Here is a 23771-nt window from a genome sequence, read left to right on the forward strand (position 1 = left end):
CTTGGGAGTCCCTGCCCTTGTGGAGCATGCATATTGTGTCCTATATACATCTTTGTATCACTAATGCCTCACAAGGAACACTGCACATGGCAGTGCTCAATTGTTGGATAAATAAATGTCCTGCTGCATCCTTATTAGGTTAAAAGGAAAGCCATTGGCTTTGATTTGTTCAGCATCTGATTATTGAGTCCCACTTATGTTCCAGGCATTGAGCTAGGTACCAGAGATACAGGGTAAGCAAAACAGATGTGGCTTGTTTCCCATTGGGAAGACAGACAATCAAGTAAGCACATAAATAAATAATTGTGAACTTGGACAGGTACCATGGAGGAATTGACTGGATGTTAGGAGAATATATAATAACAAAGACCTGGCCTGATAGGGGAAGAAGGTGCCAGGGAAGGGCACTCAAGAAGTGACGTTAGAGCTCTGGTCTGAAAGGTGGATAGGAGTGAACCAGATGTGGGGCCGTCCAGGCAGGGGGACCAGACCTGCACCGTGTGCTCACTTCAGTTGCTATTTTCATTCAGAAGAAAGGTTGATGCAAAAAAGAGGAGGTCCTTTCTCATTAACTTAGCAGGCATTTCTGGGCATTCTCTTTGTGCCTGGACAAGGGACAGTGATGAGTGAGACAGTTCTGACCTGGAGAAGGCACTGATAATGGGACAGACAGGCTAAGAGGTGGTGATCTCTTGTTGGTGCAGCCTAAATAAGGAGGCTGGAATTGCTGATTTTGCTGCTGGTACCTGTTGGTTCCCCATTCAGGTATCAGGCATCTGCCTTTTCATGGGGTCCATTCCTCAGACATAGCCTGAACTGGTTGGCTCTGGTATACAGCTGCCCATGCTCCAAAAGTCAGGATCGGCTGTGAACCCTTTAGAAGCAGTGTTGGTTTTATTTATCTTTTGTTTGTGGTGGGGGTAGGGGGTGAGGGGCAACGTGGTGAAGTGGGGGATGGAGACCAAGAACAAGCGAGGAGGAGAAATCTGGGAGCAAAGCAGAACTGATGAAGTCAGAACTCTGGACCAGCGAGGAAGATGGTGGAGCTCTGTTTGTGTCCAGTCCTGAGGGGTGATCCCTGAGGACTGACTGAGAAGCATAGGTGGGGACCGTCATCTAGAGAAACAAGTGAGAGCTCTATGTTAGAGAAGCCCAGAATAATTATGAGAATTATTTTTCAGCAGCATTTATTTTGTTTATTTAATTATAAAAATAAATCATGCTCAAGGCAGAAAACTTGCAAAATGTGGGAAGTACATAAAGAAATGCCTGGATCCTGTCATGAAAATGTCAGAACCAAATGAGATAGCATGTGTTAAAGGTTTTAACATCTATCAGGAACTCTGTGTACGGTAACTGCTGTTACAGTGCTGAGGCAGAATTAACCCTTCCGCTCTGAGAATGAGACCTTTATCATAAGGGGTAAGGAAATGTAGAAGAAACGGTTTTGTAATTAGCCTTTTATAATGTATGTTTATGGGGAAAACATGTTAGCCCTTCCTTACCCCAGAATGAGAATGAAAAGTTGAAGAATCCTGAAGATTTGTGAGAATGTTTTATAGGATTTATTTCAGATTTTTTTTTTTTTTAAATAAAGCACTAGGTGGAGCTTTATATCCACTGTCCTCCCTGTCATTTAGCCAGACTGACAGCGAAGAACACAGGGAGGAAGTGTTTGCTGCCCACAAGCCTCATTTCTTTTCTCTTCCTCTACTATTGATCTGTTAAGATTGTCTATAAATTTACTGATCACACAGATGTTTATTGAGGTGCTTTCTTTGTGAATCACTTATGTACACAAAACATTTACCCCAGCATTGGCCTTAAACCGCAGAAGATCTGTCACTCTCCAGCTTGTGGTCTCACCCCAAGTGTTTAATGGGCATCTTTCTATAGACTGCAGCCAGGGCATTGTGTTATGTTCCTGGCTGCCTTCCTGTAGTAAGAGCCAGACTCCAGGAATAAGCTCTGATTGAGGCAGACCTGTAAACATCCGACGAGGGCAGTATCCATAGAGTCCATGGGAGGAAACACCAGGGCAGCTCAAGTAAGATGGAAAGGAAATCATGGAACAGGATTTGGAGATGCTGCACCCTGGGGCTGCCCCACCCCCTTTCTAGGTCTCCATTTCTTTGTCTAGAAAATAAGGAAGTTAGAGGAGCCTACCTCTGAGATCCCTAATTCCTGGAACTGGGGGCTAAAAGTCCCAATTTGTGAGCCAGCAGCACTGTGCTGATTATTGAAGCTTCAGGAAGGAATGAGCATTTGCTTTATAATCAGTGCTTAAATTGCACGTATTTATTTTAGCACTTCTCTATGTCTTGTATTTCATAGTCTTTCAAAGTGTAATTTAAAAAATACCAAAGGGTTAGTGGTTTAGAGGAAGGAGTCAAACAGAAGTGTAAGAGTTGCATCTTGAAAGGATGCCCTTGGTTACGTTCAGGTTGAAGAAAAAAAAAAAAGGACCAGCCTATAAGAGGGTAGGGGAGCTGTTTAGGTAGAACGAGAGCCAAGAGAATAAAGAGAAAAAAGATTGCCTGGAGGGAAGAAGAGTCCGTTGGTGATGTTAAAGAGTGAAAGGCTGGAACTTTGTAGTCGAATTGGGGAGAATTATGACCCACTGGATGGAGTGATAAAGAAACCACTAGTGACCTTCAAGAGAGTATTTTCTATAGAGTAGTCAGAACAAAAGCTTGATTTAGAGAGACTAAAGAGAGGCCATGAAGCAATGGAAGTGAAATGTATACATACACCTGTGGTTTGCAGTGGCTGGTAAGAAGTGTGAGAGAAAGAGGACAGTAGTTTGATGGGGTAAAAGAGCAGCTAAGCAGAGTGGTTGGCAGAATGGTGTTTTTAAGGGCAGAGGGAATTGTGTCTACTTGAAAGCAGCTCAGGAGCTAGTAGAGAGGAAAAGTGATAGATGGGAGGATGGTAAGGTGAGTTCAGCTTGGACTTTGCATGGAGTTTAGCTGACTGGGCTCAAATCCCCTACCTGTCAGTCCCTAACTGAGTGACCTTGGTCAAGTTATGTAATCTCCTTATACGTCCATTAACTTGCCTATAAAATGAGGATGATAATACCATATCTTGTAGAAGTGTCCTGAGGTCACAGATTGAAAGCACCTTTCGGTAGTGCTGGTATGTGTGAAATAAAATGGTGGAGGAAGAAAGTGGCAATTAGGAACAACAGGACCCAGAACTCAGGTAGGAAGGGTCATCACAGGGTATTCATTCTAACACTGTTAGTAAAAATCTTAGGAAGCCATTATCCTGAGCAGAACCCTAGACCCTAGTGATGAAGAAATCTGTGTCCTGAGCTTACGCTCCGCTGCGATGATTCCCCTCTGCAAATAGGAAACACCACTCCCGGAGTGACTGGAGATGCTCAGGTCAGCAGAGGTCTTGGTCTTCAGTGCAGGCCCTGAGACACTCACCACTTCTGATACTTTTTAATTTGTGCTGTGGTTTATCCTACAGATTAGTCAGAAGAAGTTGAAAAAATATGAAAAAGAATATCACACCATGAGGGAACAGCAGGCCCAACAAGAAGACCCGATCGAGCGATTTGAGGTTGGTTTGCTTATGGCCCGGGCGATGTGAAGACCTTTCAGGCTTCCCTTGCATATGATTGTGCCTGTAACTAGCTTTGTTGAGTTCTTTTTAAAATTCAGTTCCACTGCTTCTGGGTTCAAGTTTCAGTTTGAATTTGCAAATTGGAAAGTAAGATCTGTTGTGCTTTAAGCCAGCTGCCTGGGTTGTCACAGTTCAGTGGACTTCTGTCACAGTTAATCTGAAGTAACTGCTTGACAGAGTCACTGGAACCAGTTAGGTATTTCTCACCAGAGACAGAAAAGAAGAAAGTGCTGGTTGCCAGCATGTTAGGACCAGCCACTCCTCCCATGATTTCCATAGGACTCAGAAATGAGTTTTGAGGGTTAGGCCTGAGAAATTGTCATTTTCATCACATTTCTACATGTTGTATGACTGGTTTCTTTCTACATTTCAGCGAGAGAACCGGCGTCTACAAGAAGCTAACATGAGGTTGGAACAGGAAAATGATGACTTAGCCCACGAGCTGGTAACCAGCAAGATTGCACTGCGCAAGGACCTGGATAACGTGAGTCTTACTTGGCAGAAGGGATGGATTCTGTTGAAACTCTTGGCTTCTCCCCTCGTCGAGTGCAGTCCTTGAATGGTAGTATTTATTGTCCTAACACATCACCTACAAAGTGTCCTTCCTGTGATACCACTTGCTCTTATCACTACTGCTTCCCTCCTTCCCTTCGGGGGTTTTCAGTTAAGCCCTCCTTCCCACGTCCTTGTCAAACAGGCAGCCCTCAAACTCCTTTCCCATCATTGTTTGATAAGAGGCCTTGTGACTAATTTGTATGCCCTCACAATTGGCAGGAGCATTTAATCATTATAATTTACTTACCTTCCCTGAGAAGAGATTCTGTTATCCTGCATGTTAGGTGCCTGTTGAAGAAGCATTGCTGATGGTTATAAGGCTCAGTGCCTCAGCAGCTTGCCATTTCACCAGTAATTTCAGTTGGCAGATGTTCTTTCTTTGCTTTTCCTAATCGTAAAGATCACGGTGATGGCTTTCCTGGCAGGGTATTTGTCCATTTTCTATACTATAAGCCTCCCCTTGAACAAGTATAGTCTTTCATATGTCGTTTAGGTCAGAAGTTGGCAAACTTTTTCTGTGAAGGGATGGATAGTAAACAGTCTAGGCTTTGTGGGCCATATGGTCTGTGTTGCAACGTCGAACTCTGCCACTGGCACAGAAGTAGCCGTAGACAGTAAGTAAAGGAATGAGCGTGGCTGTGTTCCAATAAAACTTTATTTACAAGAATAGGTGGCAGGCTGGATTTGGCACATGAACTGTAGTTTGCCAACATCTGACTCAGATTTCCTTGTCAGGCTCCTAAGATTACTGTTCTGCTCATTGGTTTCCTGAGGTTCTAGAGAAGGCTCAGGCTGTTGAGGGTTCCCAGGGGACTTACATGATATGTTGAACCCCATAAGATCTATGAACTTCATGGGGTCCTTGACATCCACCAAATATGTATGAAAATGCTGTGTTCTGTTTTTCTTTGAAAGTCCATGCTTTCATTAGTTTCTCAAAGTGGTTCACAAGTGAGATGAGAGTGAGACGGCAGTACATACTGGTTTTTATTCTCTTTAGAAATAGAATAATGGAGTAAAAATTTTTGGACAGACCTGTATTCTAGTAGCAATTACACTCCTTCCAAGTAGAGTAAAATGTGCAGAGGTAGAACAGTAGCATGACAGTGAGAATGCCATGACTCGGTGTGTGTGGGAACAGCGCCACCAAAGTATTCACCACAGGCAGTGTCAGTGCCTCTGCTTGGCAGCTGCACAAAGCTGCATGTAACTGGGAAGTCTCCTTTTTCCAGTTTTTGCAGGGAGGCGGTTTCAAGGTCATTAGCCCTCAGTAACCGGAACCTAGAGCTCTTACTGTCTTTTGGTTTACCACAGTCTGGCCATCAGGTTCGAGTCCCCTCCCTATGGTGCAGATTCCCGGCATGCCCTCTGTTCTTCGCAGGAACACAATAGAATCATCCCCTCCCTGTTCAGGCCTTTCTGCCAAGTGCATGGAGGGAGCTGGGTTACACTGAGCAGGAACTGCTGAAGCAGGGCCACAGCGCACACCTGCGGCGGCTCCACAGAAGCTGGAGATCATGCCGAAAGGAGGTGAAAAAGACCAAAGAAGACGGGTCCTGGGTAGGAGCTCTGTGTTCCACAAAGGAATGATATGAAGAGGCAACTTAAGCTAGGATCCAGGTGGATGTTTGCTTGGAGCTGTTGCATTCTCATTGGACAGGCCCAGTAATCACACTGGTGTGCCCCTGTTTAAGGTGGATCACAGACTTCTTATGTTCTTGAAGCTTGCCCCTAAAAAGGTAAAGGTATAAACCTTTTTTCAAGTTGTATTATCCTGACACAGTAAAGAACTAGGTCCTTTAACATTCCTGATACCAAAGTGAGAAATAGTTAAAAATGATGTGAGTTCCCATTTCCTGATCACGTATGATAGGCACTGTGATAAGCACTTTGCTAACCTCTGGTATCTCATAACCTTGTCTCAGCCTTCTGAGGAGGGTTCATGAGCCCCATTTATGGATGAGGACTTTTTTTTAACAATCAGGAAACTTGAGACTCAGAGAGATGGAAGCGCCCCAGAGGAAGCGGAGCCAGGAACCCAACCCAGGCCCATCTAATTGGAATGCCCCAGTCTTTTCTACAATGCCACAGTCTCCAAAATAAATACGGAAAAGAGAGGCACCTGAGGGGCTCAGTTGGTTGAGTGGCTCAGTTGGTTAAGCATCTGACTCTTGATCTCGGCTCAGGTCTTGGTCTCACCGTTTGTGGGATTGAGCTCCGTGTCAGGCTCTGTGCTGACAGCGCAGAGCCTGCTTGGGATTCATTCTCTCTCTCTCTTACTCCCTCTCTCTCTCTCCCTCTCTCCCCCTCTCCGTCCCTCCCCCCTTGGAATAAACTTTAAAAAATAGGTACATAAATAAGGAGCGAGAAGGTACGATTTGATGTCATTAACTACATCAAAACCATAGATAGTGATACATAACAGCAAACCTTTTTTGAGCACTTAATTAGTTCTAGGCGTTGCCCTAAGTGCTTTTTACTTACTGTCTTATCAGATCCTCAAAACAACCCATGTCATGTCAGGGATAAAGTGTGATCCCCATTTATTTATTTATTTATTTATTTATTTATTTATTTATTTATTTTTAATATGAAATTTGTTGTCAAATTGGTTTCCATACAACATCTCAAAAAGTGCTCATCTCAAAAAGTGCCCAAGGGATACAGCAGGAGCGCTGATCCCCATTTTACTGGTGAAGACCTGAGGCAAAAGAGGTAAACTGTCGGACATGGATCCCACTGTCAGTCAGTGCCAGAGCCCTCAGATTGGAACCCAGATGGCCTGACGTCAGAGCTCACATTCCTAAGTTGGCTCAGAGGAGCAGGGCCCTGAACATCAAACTGAGGTCCCATCCTGTAGTGTCAGCCATCTCCACTAAGACAGACCTTCCCACAAGTCTGTCTTCTCGTTTCTTTTGAATCGTCACTGAAAACCAACTGAGGTTCTGAAGGGAGGGCTGTGGTGTTCTCTCACCCCTTTTTTTGGTTTTGGCCTTCAGGTACTCAGTCAGGTTTTTGAAAGAACTTCATTGTCTTCAGCTTTTCCCTTCTTGCATCCCAGAGTAAAATTATGGTATGTGACTTACCGGGTTTCCAGAACACTTTTCCAGTTGATGTTTTATGTCACTTTTATTGTTCCTCATCTGTCACTTTTGTTAATATGGAAATTACTAGTTAGCCACTGGGTCCCTAGGTGACCCCAGCCACGCTTTCTCCTCTGTGGCCCGGGAGTAATACCCAGATCTAACATTGTGCAAGGCACCTGGCACAAGGCCAACAGTGAGTCCCCTCTGGCACACTTGCTGTCTGCACTGAGCGCAGCGTCAGAGTGAGAGGGAAACTTTCGGGAGCCCTCCTGCTGAGATTTGGATTCTGGCTGCACTAAGCATTATATCTGTGACCTTGAGCAGCTTGTGAACCTTTCCCGAATGAATTATTTGGGCCTGTCAAGAATCAGTTGTGTGTATGGGTCTCCTCAGTTCCATACCTGCTCCATTAATCTATGTGCGTGTCCTTATGCTAACCCCATGGTCGTCATTGCTATAGCTTCACCATCAGAAGATCAGGTCTTGGGAATCCTCTTTGTTGTTCTTAAAAAACAGTTTGGTTCTTCTATCATCTGCATTTCTATATAACTAATAGACTCAATTTGTCAGCTTCTAGAAATAACAGCCTTCTGGGATTTTGAGTAGGGTTGCACTGAATGTATAAATCAGCTTGGGGAGAATTATCATCTAAATAGTATTTGAACCTTCCAATCCATGAATAGGTTATAATTTTCATTTATTTGGGTCTTTTTCAATTTCAGCATTGTTTTTAGTTGTCAGTTAACAAGGCTTGCACATTTTTAAATTTATTGTAAAGGATATTGTTTTCTTAAATGCATTTTCCAATAATTTCTTGCTAATCTCTAGAAACAAAACTGATTAGGGGCACCTGGGTGGCTCAGTTGGTGAGTGTCCAACTTCGGCTCAGGTCGCGATCTCATGATTCGTGAGTTCAAGCCCCGTATCAGGCTCACTGCTGTCGGCCCATTAGTGCAGAGCCCGCTTCAGATCCTCTGCCCCCTCTCTGCCCCTCCCCTGCTCGTGCTCTCCCAAAACTAAATAAATATTTAAAATTTAAAAACAGAAATAAAACTGATTACATGACCTTCTATCCTGTGACCTTGCTGAATTCGCTTAGGATTCTAATAGCTATTTTTGTTTGTTATTTAGGATTTTCCACATACACAATCATTTCATCTCGGAATAAAGACAGTTTATTTCCTTTTGAGTCTTTAGGCCTTTTTCTTGCCTTCCTGCACAGACCAGGATCTTCAGAACAGTGTTGAACGGGAGAGGCCCCCTCCCAATGAGGCTCCCTTGTTGCCGTGTCCCAGGTGTCACCTGTAGATTTTCCAGAGATTGGGTTGAGGAAGTTCTCCTTTCTTCCTATTTGATGAGTTTTTGTCATGAATGGGTGTCGAGTTTTGTTATTCTTCCTGCATTTGTTAAGATGATTATTTACTATTTCTCGTAATTCTGTTAATATGGTGACATAATTTGATTTTTTAATGTAAACCAGCCTTGCATTCCGAGGAAATTTAGGGTTTCCTTTTTTTCCCTTCAGATTTTTATTTGTATTAAAATTTCTGTGTTCATGAGGAATATTTGTCTGGAGTTTCCTTAATTTTGTGTTGGTGTCAAGGTAATGATGGCCTTCAAAAATAAATTGGGAAGCATTCCCTCCTGTTTTCTTAAGGCCTTTGTGTAGTATTCTTCCTTGATTAAATTTTGGATTTACCTGTAGTGAAGCCATGGGGGCCTGGAATTTTCTTTGAAAATTATTTAATAATGAATTCAGTTTACTTCCAGACACAGAGCTATTCAAATTTTCTAATTCTTCATGTGTCTACTTTCATCATTTCTGTCTTTCACGTAACATAATCATGTCAGTTATCTAATGTATTGGCAAAGTCATTGGTATTTCCATTGGTATTTCTTTTAATGTTTATACAATCTACTGAGATGGTCTGTCTTTCATTCCTGATATGGAATGAATTTGTGTCTTCTTTTCCCTTAATTTGACATTTCTAGAAATTTATCAAGTGTGTTGATTTCTTGAAAACCCACTTTTTGGTTTCTTTTGTTTCTGCTTGTTTTGTTCCATTGATTTCTCCTTTCCGTTATTTTTTTTCTAACTTCTTTTTTAGTTTAGTTTGCTCTTTTTCTAGCTTTTTTTTTAATGTTTATTTTTGAGAGAGCATGGGTGGGGGAAGGGCAAAAGGGAGGGGGACAGAAGATCCAGAGTGGGCTCTGCACTGACTGCAGTGATCCTGATAGGGGGTTTGAACTCCTGAACCACGAGATCATGACCTGAGCCGGAGTCGGACGTTCAGCCAACTGAGCCACCCAGGGACCCTCTTTTTCTAGCTTCTTAAAGGGAAAGCTTGATCATTAATTTTGGACACTTTTTTTCTTTTTCTTTAAAAAAAAACTTTTTGGGGTGCCTGGGTGGCTCAGTCGGTTAAGCGTCCGACTTTGGCTCAGGTCATGATCTCGCGGTCCGTGAGTTCGAGCCCCGCGTCAGGCTCTGTGCTGACCGCACAGAGCCTGGAGCCTGTTTCAGATTCTGTGTCTCCCTCTCTCTCTGACCCTCCCCCGTTCATGCTCTGTCTCTCTCTGTCTCAAAAATAAATAAACGTTAAAAACATTTTTTAAAAATAAAAAAACCCTTTTTTTAAATTTATTATTTTTGAGAAAGAGAAAGCATGTGAACAGGGAAGGGGCAGAGAGAAAGAGGGGGAATAGAGGATCCAAAGCAGGCTCTGTGCTGACAGCAGAGAGCCTGATACAGGGCTCGAACTCAGGAACCATGAGATCACGACCTGGGCAGAAGCCAGAAGCTTATCAACTGAGACACCCAGGCGCCCCTGGACCCCTTTTTTCCTAAAATAAGCATTTTAAAGTTACATATCCCCCTCAAGCACTATTTCAGCTGCATCCTACACATTCTGATAGGTTTGTTTTTATTTTCATTCAGTTCTTATTTTTTCTTTGACCTGTGAATTGGTTAGTATCAATTAGTATTAGTTTATTAAACAACTATTAGTATTAGTTGTTTAATTTGCAACTATTAGGGATTTTTCCCAGAGATTTTTCTGTTGTTAATTTCTGATTTAATTCATTTGTGGTTGGAGTACATATCCTTTCTGATTTTAATCCTTTAAAAATATATTTATGCTTATTTTAGGGCCTACTTTTGCTCTATTTGGGTGCATGTCCCACAAGCACTTGGAAAATGTGTGTGTTCTTTTGTTGTGGGTACAGTCTTCTATAAATGTCAGTTTGGTCAAGTTGATTGAGTGTTGTTAAAATCTTCCATAAACTTACTTGTTTTCCCTCTGCTTGTTCCATCACTTACTGAGAGAACAGTGAGGAAGTCTCTAATTGTGCATTTATTTCTCCTTTCAGTTATGTCAGCTTTAATTTCCTGTAATTTGAATTTATGCATACATTTCAGATTATTACGCCTTCTCAGTGGAATGAGTCCTTTATTGTTATGAAATGTCACTTTTTGTCTCTGGCAATACTCTGCTCTGAAATCTGCTTTGTCTGATACTAATGTAGTCACTCCAACTTTCATTATATTGCATGGTACATCTTTCTCCATCCTTTGGCTTTTAACATATCTGTGTCTTTCTATTTAAAATGGTCTTTTGTAGCCAGCTTATAGTTGGGTCTTGCTTAATTTTATTGAGTCTGATAATCCCCTTCTTTTAACTGCAATGTTTAGGCCAGTTACGTTTAATGTAATTACTTATATGGTAGATTAAGTCTACCATCTTGCTATTTGGCTATTTGTTGCATTTGCTTTTTATTTCTTTTCTTTCTCCTTTTCTGCCTTCCTTGGTTTAATTGGGTATTTTCATGATTTGAGTTTATCTCCTTTATTACCTTATTAGCTATTCCAGAGCTTTCTTATTTCCAGGCCTCTGTCAGCATCTCTGGCCCCTTAACTCTGCCTCCTTGATGTTTTGAGATGTGCTATTTGGAACCCTTTGCCCTACTTCTTGTCCAGAATGTGCCTCTAGGTAGAAATCCAGGGTGGTAGTAGAATCCATCTTGTTTGTTTTCTTTCTCCCAGGAACCACAGTCCTGCATTTATTATTTTCACTGTCTGAAAATAGTAGTTTCATACATTTTATCCAGTTTTTTGTTTACAGTAATAGGGTAAATCTGGTCCCTGTTAGTCCTTCATGACCAGAAGTGGAAGTCTGGATTTGTATTTATTCTCTCCAGACCCTCCCTCTTCCTGTGCTTATGCAGATGGAGTGCAGGGAGTGTGGTGCCCTTAGGGGATGCTGGTCAGGCCAGTCCATTAGTTTCTGTGCACCTCCCTTTCACAGCATTGAGAGTCACTTCTTGGCGTGACAGCACCAACACTGGGCTTAATGTCACGCCACCTGGTTGTAGATTACAGCTCTGCTACATGCACTGTGAGAACGTGAAGGAATCACTTCCCCATTTGCTTTTCTTTTCTTTCTTTTTTTTCTTTCTTTCTTTTTTTTTTTAAACAAACTGGGGAGCCAGAGTGGGCAGGGAAGACTTGACTTCAAAGACCCAGTTCATATCCTGACCATTTCACACTTCTTAGAATCACTACCATGATAGTGATGACGAATAGCTGAGAGAACGTACGAATGTGCCGCAGGCTCCAAATTACTTCTCAGAAGAGGATAACTGAGTCCAGGGGAGGGAAAAGAGAGGTAATAGGTTGCTCCACAGATCAAAGTAAAACAAGTCTTTAACCGGACTTGCCCCTCTTTACTAGTTATTTCCTCTCTTGTTTGATTCTCATTTCCCTTTTGATTGCTTCTTGGGTTTGAGCTGTAGAAGAAGATGACAAGCCACTCCCCAGAAAGGATTGGCCTTAACTCTTGGACCCCACTTAATTGCACACTTGTGCAGTTTGCCTGTAATTAATGCCTTTTTGAGATTGCATTATCATGCCATTCTCAGTTCTCCATGTAAGGCCTCAGCCCTGCAGATCCTGATCCCCCCAAAGAAGATTCATCAGGGGAGGTGGTATAGTGGAATGTGCCAGGGGCTCCATGACACCTCTTTTTTTTTTTAATTAATTTTTTGTAACATTCATTTTTAAGAGAGAGAGAGAGAGACAGAGCATGAGTGGGGGAGGGCAGAGATGGAGACACAGAATCTGAAGCAGGCTCCACGCTGTAAGCTGTCAGCACAGAGCCCGATGCGGGGCTCAAAACCACAAATTGTGAGATCATGTCCTGAGCCGAAGTTGGACGCTTAACCAACTGAGGCGCCCCTCCATGATACCTCTTTAGCTAGGTGACATCAGAAATGCTGTTTAGTTTCAGGGAATTCACCATCCATTCATTGTTAAAAAGGAGGTTGGTATATAACAAAGACCCTCCATATCTAGCGGTCTGTAACTAGGAGCTTGTGCCCTCTAACATGCTCATTCTTCACTTATCCTTGAAATGTCCAGTCTCAGGGACTCCTGTATCTGGCATAGGTGCATCATTTTCACTTAGACCCACAGATCTACCCACCAGACTTTTGTATGCTTTCAAAAAACACTGGGGTAGAGGGTGGCCATTTCAGATAATGAAAAGAGAGTGTCAGGAGGGAGGTGGCTTCCTTTATCAAGTGATGAGAATGAGGTGCAGAACTTGTTTGATGAAGCACATGAAATACTAAGAGTCTGGAGGAGGAAAACCAGAATTTATCATTACTATTATTAGTGATAATGACAGGTACCTTTTATTGAGTGTTTACTGTATTCAAGGTGCTGTGCGGAGTCCTTTCTGTGTTTTATCCCTCATATGACAAGCCTGAAGTTCAGAATGATTCTCAGTGACTTGTTCAAGTGGCACATGATTCAGGAATGATGGGAGTTGAGCCCAGGCTATCTGATGCCAAAGGCTGAGCCCCTCACCACTGTCCTGCACAATGTCTGTGCAAGAGACTGAGCCAGGCACTTGTGCATGAGAGTCTCTGTGTGACCTCAGGCATGTCATTTCCCCTCTCTGGATCAGTTTCCCAGTCACGTTAAAATGGGATTGTGCTGGCCAATTCAGACCCCATCCGGTTCTCGATTCTTGTTGTGTGACAGCATCTCTTACATGCTTCAGGCTGAAGAGAAGGCAGATGCACTCAATAAGGAGCTGCTTATGACCAAACAGAAGTTGATTGATGCGGAAGAAGAGAAGAGACGGCTGGAAGATGAGTCTGCTCAGGTAAGGGGAGCTCAGCCCTCCCACATGCCTCTGTGTCTTGACAGTCATGAGTCCAGCTGGCGGCTTCCTGCTGCCACTGGGGAACCCGCAGACAGCTGGCTTCAGTTTCCCTCCAAAGGCTTTTTTAATTTACTGTGTAAAGCATAATGGTTGTTAATAATTAGAGCGTAGCAGGAGACAGTGGGGCAAAGACCATCCTTTCTTGGGGCAAGAGAAACTCCTGTGTGTCAGCATCCGAGTGTGACAAAGAAGAGAGTTATTTTAGCATTTCTGCAGAAGGAAAGCAGCCATCATATAATGTCTAGCTCTTCCCCTACCTGTCCGCTGGCATCTCCCCCACAGAGCAAACTCTGGAAGGCCTATCCTGAGCTAGCCTCCACAGTCACTGGGGGCACAGACCCGCGGCCATAGGACGAAGAGCTTTGGATGCTTCGCGCCACGGAGGAAGCCCTTTCTTGCCCTCATGGTTCTCCGTAATGGTCATGCTGTTTAGTCTCTGTCAGGACAGCCTGAATGAGAGCAGGGCGTTTTCTCCATCATGAGGAAGGGGCAGTTCTCTGATGAGCTCTTGAGTCTGTTTGGTTTATGCTGTGTCCTCAGCTCAGCTCACGGTTGTGCTGCACTGGCAGGGGGAGCCTTAGCCAAAGCCCCACTCCGAAACGGGGTTTGATCTTTTATGGAAGCGTTTTGACTGTTCTCTCCCCCTCCTGGCATCAAGACCAGGCAGGTGAAACAGAACGCTTCCTGAGTAGGTTGGTTACTTTTTGGAAAGCCCAGAACAGAGCAGTTAGTGCCAGAGCTTTGTATTTCCTTTCAGACATTCACTTTTCCTTTTTTTTTTTTTTTAACACCTGCAGTTAAAAGAAATGTGTCGTCGGGAACTCGACAAAGCAGAATCTGAGATTAGAAAAAACAGTTCCATCATTGGTGACTACAAGCAGGTGAGTGAGTGCACTGTTGGTGGGCCACATGCTCTGGAAGCCCTGCTCGCCTGGATGAGTGTGTCCCCTCCACACCCTGGGCTTCCCGGCTCTGCCACCCGCACCGACCGGTCACTGTACTTCACCGGGCAAGTGACGTCACTGATTCTTAACGGGAAAATAAGAGAAATGGTCCCTGTCTCCGAGAACCGTCATGAGGGTTCCATAAGATCGTGTCTGTAGAGGGCCTGGCACCCTGCCCCACCGATAAATAGGCATTTAATAAATGAGAGCCACGCTCTGTTCTTACGGCCTCACATTCACCTATGCTCGTAGGCCGTAGAACCACTTCTCTCCCTGGCTGGTTTCAGTTTTAAGAACATAACTGAACTGGTCTTGTTCTTTCCTAAACTTGGATCTCGTGCCGGCTTGTGAGTCCGTCAAGTGTGTGTAAACTGTTGGCCATCGAGTGGGGCACCAGTGAGTTCCTCGAGCCCTAGGCCCATGGATATGGAGGTGGCCCAACCAGAGGAACCTCTGCTCTTCCCCCGACTCGACTCGTCCCCCCGGCACCCTCCCCCACCCGGCACCACCTCCACCCGGTGTGCAAGTACCGTCCTCTCCGCTCAGCACGGTCCAGCTTCCACTGCCGGATTCATCCCAAACCCAGGTTATGCGGATGATGACACTGCTCAAGAGACTGTCTCATTTCATTTGTTTCTGTAGATTTGTTCTCAGTTGAGTGAAAGATTGGAGAAGCAGCAGACAGCTAATAAAGTGGAAATTGAGAAAATTCGGGTAAGTTTTCCTCTACCAAAGAGATTCTGTACAACCTACTTCATTTTATGGCTTTGTTCTGCACAACAGATTTTGGGAGAGGGTAGTTTGATTTCCCTTTGATTTCAAACGTGAGAGAAGCCACCCAGTACCCTGTTAGGTTCCTGTCATGGCCTGGCTGACAGCTGGTGGTGTGCCGGTCTCCTCTGGAAGGGAGTACAGATGAGACCCAGAGATCTGGTTTTCAATCTTAAAATACAATTGGCCTTTTCCTTATAAATCCACTTAACATCCTCTGGATATCGTGACTGAAAAAAAAAAAAAAAAGGCGACCCAGGATTTCCGAATGTCGTCAGTACAGCAGGTGATCACTGCAGGGCACAGAGGTGAAGGAGTCCAGCCAGCAGTGGGTTTTGCTTAAGGGTAGGGGTGCAGAGACCAGGACCCTGTGGCATCACTTGTCATTCCCTGTGTTCTGTACACTGGGACACTCCCCTTCGGAGCTCAATTACTTCTGTTTATAATGGATCCCAAAACATCGAGGACTTTGTGTAATGTTTTTGTTTTGTTGCCAGTTTGGGGGCTTTTGTAACTTGGTGCTTTCTTTCTTTAGGCTGTCCCTGTGTTAGAAGCACTTACCACATTTTTCAGAGATGAGTAATTTACCGAAAGATGCTTTTCTAACACACTTACGACCCCGTGGACAGGAGGGTGGGAGGGATGTGCTCATGGCCTCGCACACACATCAGCAGTTTACCTGGAGCGAGAATACACCTGGCCTCCGCCCTGAGTAGAGTGTAAACAGCAGTATTTATTTTTTAAATATGACTTATTATCTGATTCTAAAACTGTTAATGCCCACTGCAGAAAATTTGGAAAATGAAAGAAAACAAGCTCTTGTAATTGTATTACCCACAAATAACATCACCGTTATTAACACTTCGGTGTACATTCTTTGAGTTTCTGTGTTTATTTCAACGTACAAAATGCCGTTCATTCTGAGATACTCATTTTTTCCACATTCACATCTGAGAAATTGGGACATGCCTTATAACTGAGGGCTTTCTAAAGTGGCTTAATTGGAAGAATGTTTTCTTAGAGGAACATGAAATGGGGTTTCTTCCAGTCAAGGCCATCTTACTTTGATGAAATGCGGTAAATATTTGTAACCATGCTTTACAGACATTTCTGTTCCTTGGTCACCCAGCATTTAACCAGTTCACCGTGCTATGAAAAATTCCTCAAAAACTTTTTAGAGGCTGCATACAAACTACCTTGTATAAATACAGCACAGCTCTGTATTTCCTCTCCCACAGCGGTTGGATAGTTTATACCCCCTGCCCCATTTTGTTTCTGTCTCTGATTCCACAGTGAAAATCTTTGTACATGAATCTTTACTCACGGCATCTTCGTTTTTTTAACCGAGGTTCCTAGAAGGGAGGTGACAGACCAGGACATAAGAATATTTTTATTGCTTTTAGTGTATGACACCACGTGGCTTTTCCAGTAGGGCATCTGCCAAAGAGAACATAGTTTTTCAGAAGCTGTGGTGCTCAACCGAGAAGCCATCTCTTGGCTCCCCAAAAAGGAGGCGCCCACACCTTCCCACAGGGCTGGTTTCTCTTCTTTGCCTCTTCACATCTGACCTTCAATTTCAGCAAAAAGTGGATGACTGTGAGCGCTGCCGGGAATTTTTCAACAAAGAAGGTCGCATAAAGGGCCTGAGCTCAGCCAAGGAGGTTTTAGATGAGGACACAGATGAGGAGAAGGAGACCCTGAAGAACCAGCTGAGGGAGATGGAACTGGAGCTGGCCCAGACCAAGCTGCAGCTGGTGGAAGCGGAGTGCAAGATCCAGGTAACGGCCGCCGCCCTGGGCCCGCCCGCGTGGGCTGGAAACCCTGGAAATGACCTTTATGGTGTGGGGGTCTTTTCCCTTTTAACCTTTGACCGTAATCCCTGTGGGAAGAAGCCCATTACTCACGATTTACCAGCGGATGTTAATTAGTATTTGGACGGTCATAAGAATTGGACTTTATCAGAGAATTGTCCGTCAACCTTGGGATCTTTTTGGTGAAGCAGAGAACACCTGCTTTGAAATCACAGCTGCACCACCAAACTGTGACCTTGGGTTAGTACAGAACCTCTTTACACTTCAGAGTCCTTATCTGCAAATGGAGACAAGGCCCCCATCTGATAGTTTGTTCTGAAGACTACGTAGGATGATGCTCAGAAAGGGCTCTCGGCACTGTGTCCGAGGACTTCCTAACTGCGAACTCGTAGGTCCCAACTCCCATCATTTAACTAGCTCTGTGACTTTGAACATGTGACCTGATTTATCTGAGCCTCCACTTCCGAAGAAGAAAGTGGGGCTTACTTAGGTCATCTTCACACTGCCGGGCCAGTTCCACGAGCACCAGTAGAATACAGAGCACAGAGTGGGCCCTAAGCACCGTGTGTGGAAGGGACTAAGTTCAGGACTAAAGCTTAGGGCCTGGTGTCCCACATCACACACATTCACTGGGCATCTGCTCTTTGCCAGGCCCTGTTCTAGGTGCTGGGGTTGCAAAGCTAAGACATGGCTTGTGTGACTGTCCAGGACAATCAGGAAAAGCACCACCAAGGCAGCAGTATGTGAGCTGTGGTCAAAGAATGAACCAGGGTTGCAGCTGCAGAAGAGAGAGAACAGTGAGCATCCCTGGTGGAGGGAGCGGCGTGCTGAGCGGCAGAGGGAGGAGAGGGCCTGCCCAGTGAGGAGTGCCAGGAAGGCAGGGGTGGAGGTGGGCACTGAGCTGGCAGAGTGTCTCTGGGTCCAGATTATGAAACATCTCAAATGTCTTGCTAGGGAGTCTAGACTTTAAAGGTCTTTGCTGGAAATTAGTGGCGTGGTCTTTGAACCAGACCATTAGCTCTGTCTGCCTGATGTGCAGTCGGTGGATAAGAGAAGGAAGCGCTCAGTTAGGAGGTTGTTTTAATAAGTAGACGAGGCAAGAAACGAAGAGGTCTTAACTAGGAAAAATCCCAGAACTCTAGGGATTCCAGACCCTTTTATGCCAGGTGGAGACTGGGGAATTTCCAGAGGCCTCTCAAGAATAAATAGGCTGAATTCTCATCTTGGCTCAGCTCTTGGGAGGCACCTCCCTTGACACTGGAGCCCAGCATGCTCACCGTACATTGTTCCCCTTGCAGGACTTGGAGCACCATTTAGGCCTTGCCCTGAACGAGGTACAGGCCGCCAAGAAGACGTGGTTTAACCGAACCCTGAGCTCCATAAAGACGGCAACGGGGGTTCAAGGGAAAGAGACTTGCTGAGTGAAGTGGCTGCCTCCAGACACCTTCAGAAAACACGACACCTTTTGTTGCCTTCTTTGGCCAGATGTGTGATTCTGTGACATGTCCCAGGACCAGAATGTACCTAAGTCAGATCCATAGCAGCATGTTGGTAGGTCATTGGACCAGAGCTCATGAAGCAGGCAGCCTCTGGGGTAAGGCTCTCCTAACTACTGATGCTAACAGGCCTGCTGGCTGAGTGACGCTCTGGACACGCTCTGGGAAACCATCCTCCGTGTGAGCTCCCAGGCCTCTTCCTGGTGTGGGTCACCACCTCACCCAGCCCAAGGGCCGAGTTGACATTATCGGAGTTTGGGGATCCTTCAGGCTTTTGGTTTTTTTCTAAACCTTTAATCTTTTTTTTGTTTGTTTTTAAATATACATATTATATATATATTGTGGGGTGGGGGTGGGGGGGGCAGGGGATCAGTATCGCAAATAATTCTTATCTACTTCGTGCCAGCATAGGGTCCTCCAGGTAGACGCGGAGAAGCACTTTGTTTTAAATAGGAGGATTTCCTGGTTGTAGTTGAAGCCACCTAGTTTTGTTAAAGAACACATTGCACAGGTGTTGGGTTTGGCATTATTCACGTTTCTGATCAATTCTATGCAACTCTTCTAGTTCCTCTTGTTTTTAGTGTTAGCTGCCAAAACGTCACAGGGCTGGGCTGGGCGACTTGACCGACTGTGAGACAGGGTTAATCATAACGTGGACAAATCTTATTTTGCTTCATGTGTCGTGTGTGTGTGTGTGTGTGTATAAATATCTTTTCCCAGTGTGCCCAACTGACAGTGTTTAAATCCCAGACTGAGACTGATCTGCACAACCTAATTATGTGGATATTTGGGCACTTAATGTCACTCCAGTTCTGCTGGGCTCCACTCTCCTCCCCCACCCTCTCGGAGCTGGGAAATGCTCCATCACTTCAAGGTCCCTAGTGCTTTTGCACAACAGGTCATACAGGCGAGGAGGACACTGCGCCGTGTGCGTGCGTGTGTGTGTGTAGACACATGTGCGGGATGCACAGGCCCAGGCCCGGTCCTGCTGACCCGTGTCCCTCCCTGGCTGGCTGGGCCCCCGGGCCCTCCCCCGAGTGTGCTGGGTGCAGACCTCGCTGTTCAGATGGGCTGCAGGTTCTCACTTCAAAACTACAGAATGGAGGTTTTAGCACCTTTAAAAAAACAAATAACCTAGCCTTTTAATTTATATACTGATATGCTGACGGGCTGGCGCCGATGATCTGGTCTCCGCACGCAGGGTGCAGGCAGCTGTTCTAAGAGGCACTGGTTTGTGTATAAAGATTCTTGGGTTGTTTTGTATCTCTTTTCCTGTTGGCTATACTAACGCTTGCTGAGGTCACTGTGACAAGGGAGGTAACAATGGCAACCCCCACCCCCCGAACCACACCCTCCACCGCTTTCTGTGTCTTTCTTGTTCAGTTACCAAAACAGCTGTAAGCCCATCTAAAACTAGGTGCGTGGACATTGTGCTAGGGTAGTTTCAGTGTGTCAACTTTATGAACTGAAATATAAACCAGTAAAATTGTATTACTATTTCTTTTGTTGGTTTTATTTTAACAGCATATTCATTAAATATTTTGGTACAAAGAGCATCACTTTGTAGAAACCGGTTTCATCATTATGTGCTCCGGCCCCCTTCCCTGCTCCCACTGTCCGGGAAGAGCAGCCTCCGCGCTGCCGGGACAGGTGTGTGGGGGCCCCAGGCGCCTCCCCACCCCTACGGCTCCGGCGCGCCAGCGGCACGGGGTGTGGGGAGACGAGCTTCTCCTGTGCCAGGCCGACGCCTGCGCCACCACGGCAGACTTGACCCGCTTGGTGAAATCCAGTGCCGTGTTCCCGGGGGAGGCGCCATTCCCGTGTTGGAGGGTTAAGGAAGTCCTACAGGAGGTGAAAGCATCTCACCAGGCAAGAGATGGGAGGAATTCGAGGCCTGAAATGTGAATGTGCAAGAGAAGTAGCTGTGGGGGAAGAGGCAGTCCGAGTAGCTGGGGTCTAGCCCTAACGCTTTTCAGGAAGAGTGGCGGCATGGACAGACACATCTTTCAGAAAGTTCCTTTCTACTTACGGGGGTCCCCCTCCACCCTAAGGATGCACAGGGCCCCGGCCGTCCCTCTTTACCACCTCGCCCCCTTCTCTGCGGCAGGAAGAAGAGCAGTCTCCCCAAGCCTGCGGTGTTCCCCGTGTGACCTGCCCTTCAGGACCCCTTCTGCACCCGGCCTTGAAGAAGGGAAGGCGGTGAGTGAAGCCTCTGCCCTGTCTTCTCTCCGCTGCCCCGAAGCTGGGCGGGTGCCTCATGAGGGGCCAGGACAGCGGCTCCACGGCACATTTGGGAGTCCTCTGCCATTTGCAGGCTAGAGAACCTATCTGTGGGATCCACACTCGCGGCTAGCTGGGGCAGGAGTCCGGAAGGGCCAGCTCGCTCTAGGCTTTTCCGGTCCCAAGGGTCCCGGTGTCTGGGAGTGTAGGGATTCGGCAGAAACCCTCCCCTCCCAGCTGAGCCCTGGCCCAGCGAAAGGAGTCCGTGTACCAGTCAGCCTGGGCACGTTAGGCCTAAGGTCACTCAGATGGTCCTCGCTCTCGGGGAAGTCCCCGAGCTGTGTTGTGACTCAGACTGAGAATACTAGGTGCCACACTGTATGCTAAGTGCTGAAACAGGTATATGGGGCCCTGTGGGGACAGGGAGGTGAAGTGGCAGTGACCGTTTTCTGCACTGATGACGTGAGGGGGTTGTGGGATGGAGAAGCAGCAAGACATTTAGCTGCAGGAAACGCCAGGTGGGTACGCCATGGTCTGACGGAGCGAGACTGGATAATGAGGTTGAGGCCCCTGAGGCTGAGGAGTTTGAAGGCGGAGGGAACTACTGAAGGGTTTGAAGCCAACTTGCCTTAAAAACGGGGGGGGGAAGAGTCCTGTCAGTCCTTTAGGAAGAAAACTTGGAGAAGACATCTAGAGTCTTTATAAAGAGAGGTGGTAAAATAGGCCAGATTGGAGACGATTCCTGCAGAGTTACAGAAACTTGGTGAGAGAAAGGGGGAAGGACACAAAGGGAGAGAAATGGAGCTCTTGGTGTGTGGACTTGAGACTGTCCGGGAAGCACCACTGGGAGGTGCCCAGAATCCAGACGGCTGGGAGTCGCGTGGGTTTTGGGACCTTAGCACTACCGATAACCGTTTGTTGTGGGGCGCTGTCCTAGGCTTCTGGCTGATGAAGCACCCCTCCCCCCAACACTGCCAACAGTTGTCACCATCAAAAAGATCTCCACGTCCCTGTGTAGATGTGGAATCCTGAAGGGCAGGTAAGACCGTACGAAATGTACACACTGAGCAAGGGCAAACCGCAGGCCTACGCACCCCCATTTAAAGAGAAAGGGGCCACGGTGTGAGGCTGTGGCCATCGGGAGGAAAAGTGTAGCGTGCTCTACATCACAGCGAGGGCAGGACCAGAAAAGACTCATCGGTGACAGGGAAGTTCACTGGTGCCCAGAGCGGCAGCAGACGTGGAGGTGGCTAGAGGGAACCGTGGTAGAGCAGAGAGCATGAGGCTTCGTGCTGGAAAACTCAGATCACGCTTTTGACCGTGGCCACATCTCTTCCCGGACCGTGCTGTCAGGGCTGCTCAAAAGCAGCGAAAGTACGGCACAGGCCGCGTGGACTGCAGGCCCTACTGAACCCCAGCTGCTCTCCAGAGCCTTGGGAAGAATTCCCAGGGAGGAGGCGGCATCTTCCTTAGTCTCCCAGGAGTGCTGCCACCCCATCTGCTCTGAATTCCAAGTCCCCGCAGCGGGAGCGAAGAAAAGAAAATCCACGGGAGCTAAAAATAAGCTGAGACCACAACTCCCGGCTCTGACTGACCCAACAGAAGCGAGCCCACGCACCGGGGAGTGAGGTGATTCGGGCCCCTTGTGACCTGGGTGAGGCCTGTCCTCATCAGTCTGAGGGAGGTTTATGGCATTAGAGCGCTTCACTTGCTTAGCCTGCCTCTGACACCGGGACGCCCCCTCTCCTAGGACACATCTGGGGGGTGATGAGGTCAGAAGGATGAAACAGGTGCAAGGATTAGGACCACACCCAATGGCTGGGGCAGTGGCTCCCAGAGCGAGAGGCCTAAGCACTGAGTCTCCGCCCCTTCCCCATTTTATCGGAGAGGAAGTTGGACCCATGGGTTCCCGGCCCAGGCGCCACGGCCGTTAACCCGCACCTCTAGCTCCCCGTGACCGGCAGGGCACTTCACTGCCAACGACACACTTGCACGCTGGATTCTAGGCCAGACTGTGGCCTCGGATGCACCACTCATTTTGGAAAGTCACACGACCTTTCCGAGTTCTTCTCCTCGCCTGTATCCTAGGGGTTGCTGGGGCGCCATAAAGCTCCTGATCCTTCGCCTGTGTGCTGCTGGTCCCTCCAGCTGTCTGAACGCCCCTGGGAGTTCAGTGATCTTATCCTCAGATTTGTAAGCAGCGGTGGAAGATTTCCTGCCCGCCATCACAAGATCTGCCATTTCAACCTTCTCTCTCAAGAGCCACCTCCTCCTCTTCTGGGGCCCGCGAGCGAGACCAGCAAGGCTCCCGCCCTTCACTCCCCCATTTCAACTCCACAGGCTGTTCGCTGTGACTGTGGGGCAGGGGAGCAGCAGCGAGCGGGCCCAGGCCAGCCAGCTCTTCTGTGGCCAGTTCTAAGCACGCTCATGAATCCGGTGCAAGGGCGCGCAGAGGGGAGGTGGGCCCTGACTTACAAAGTGAAGCAGGAACACCCAGTGCCTTCGTCTACCCACAGTGGTTGCACTTACCTGGAAGAGGCATCAGCAGGCCTGGGCCTGGCTCTGCTTCCTCAGGATGTTCTGGGGCAGCTCCACTGTGGGACCCTCACAAGGGGGGGGGCGGGGGGGGGAGAGTGGAGGGGTGGAGTGTCAGCTCTGGATACAAACTGTTGCTGCCATTTAGAAGTTCTTTTATCTGTGAGCCTCAGTGTTCTGATCTGTCATGTGTGGGTGATGCCAGCCCTGGGGAATAGCCACGAATATAGTAAGACTAAGATGTGTGAAAAGTACCTGGTAAATTCTAAGGTTTAGAATTGAGCCCTCACTCAGCACCCGTAAGTCACCACTTACTACGCCAGGGTCCCAAGTTAAAGTTTCAGTTCAGTAAACATTTTGCACCATTAGAGAAGCAGAGAGTTGTAAGGAACAGGACCGAGGCCTTGGTTCCTCATCCCTCTCCATGAAGGGAAGATCCTGCCACGTGTTCTGACCTGGAGAGTCATGAGGGCCAGGAAAGTGGTCCTGCACT

At 46.7% G+C, this 23771-nt stretch overlaps 1 protein-coding gene across 2 annotated transcripts in view; it reads left to right on the top strand.

Moving 5' to 3' along the window:
- Window positions 1-18869, top strand: part of RABGAP1 (RAB GTPase activating protein 1) — a 165839-nt gene extending 146970 nt beyond the window's left edge. The window contains exons 19-26 of one of the 2 annotated variants that reach the window (XR_001511510.2): window positions 3478-3570; window positions 4007-4117; window positions 13337-13441; window positions 14299-14382; window positions 15088-15159; window positions 16797-16994; window positions 17679-17824; window positions 18326-18414. Coding sequence is in view for 1 of the 2 variants with exons in the window: in XM_015543029.2 (XP_015398515.2) it covers window positions 3478-3570; window positions 4007-4117; window positions 13337-13441; window positions 14299-14382; window positions 15088-15159; window positions 16797-16994; window positions 18326-18448 (786 nt within the window). In the remaining variant the exon portion in view is untranslated. Of the gene's footprint in view, window positions 1-3477; window positions 3571-4006; window positions 4118-13336; window positions 13442-14298; window positions 14383-15087; window positions 15160-16796; window positions 16995-17678; window positions 17825-18325 lie in introns of both variants that reach the window. The other variant, XM_015543029.2, reaches the window with a different exon arrangement.
- The last annotated feature ends 4902 nt before the right edge of the window (window positions 18870-23771 follow it).

The sequence above is a fragment of the Panthera tigris genome, chromosome D4 (genome assembly GCF_018350195.1).
Source record: "Panthera tigris isolate Pti1 chromosome D4, P.tigris_Pti1_mat1.1, whole genome shotgun sequence".
NCBI lineage: Eukaryota > Metazoa > Chordata > Mammalia > Carnivora > Felidae > Panthera > Panthera tigris.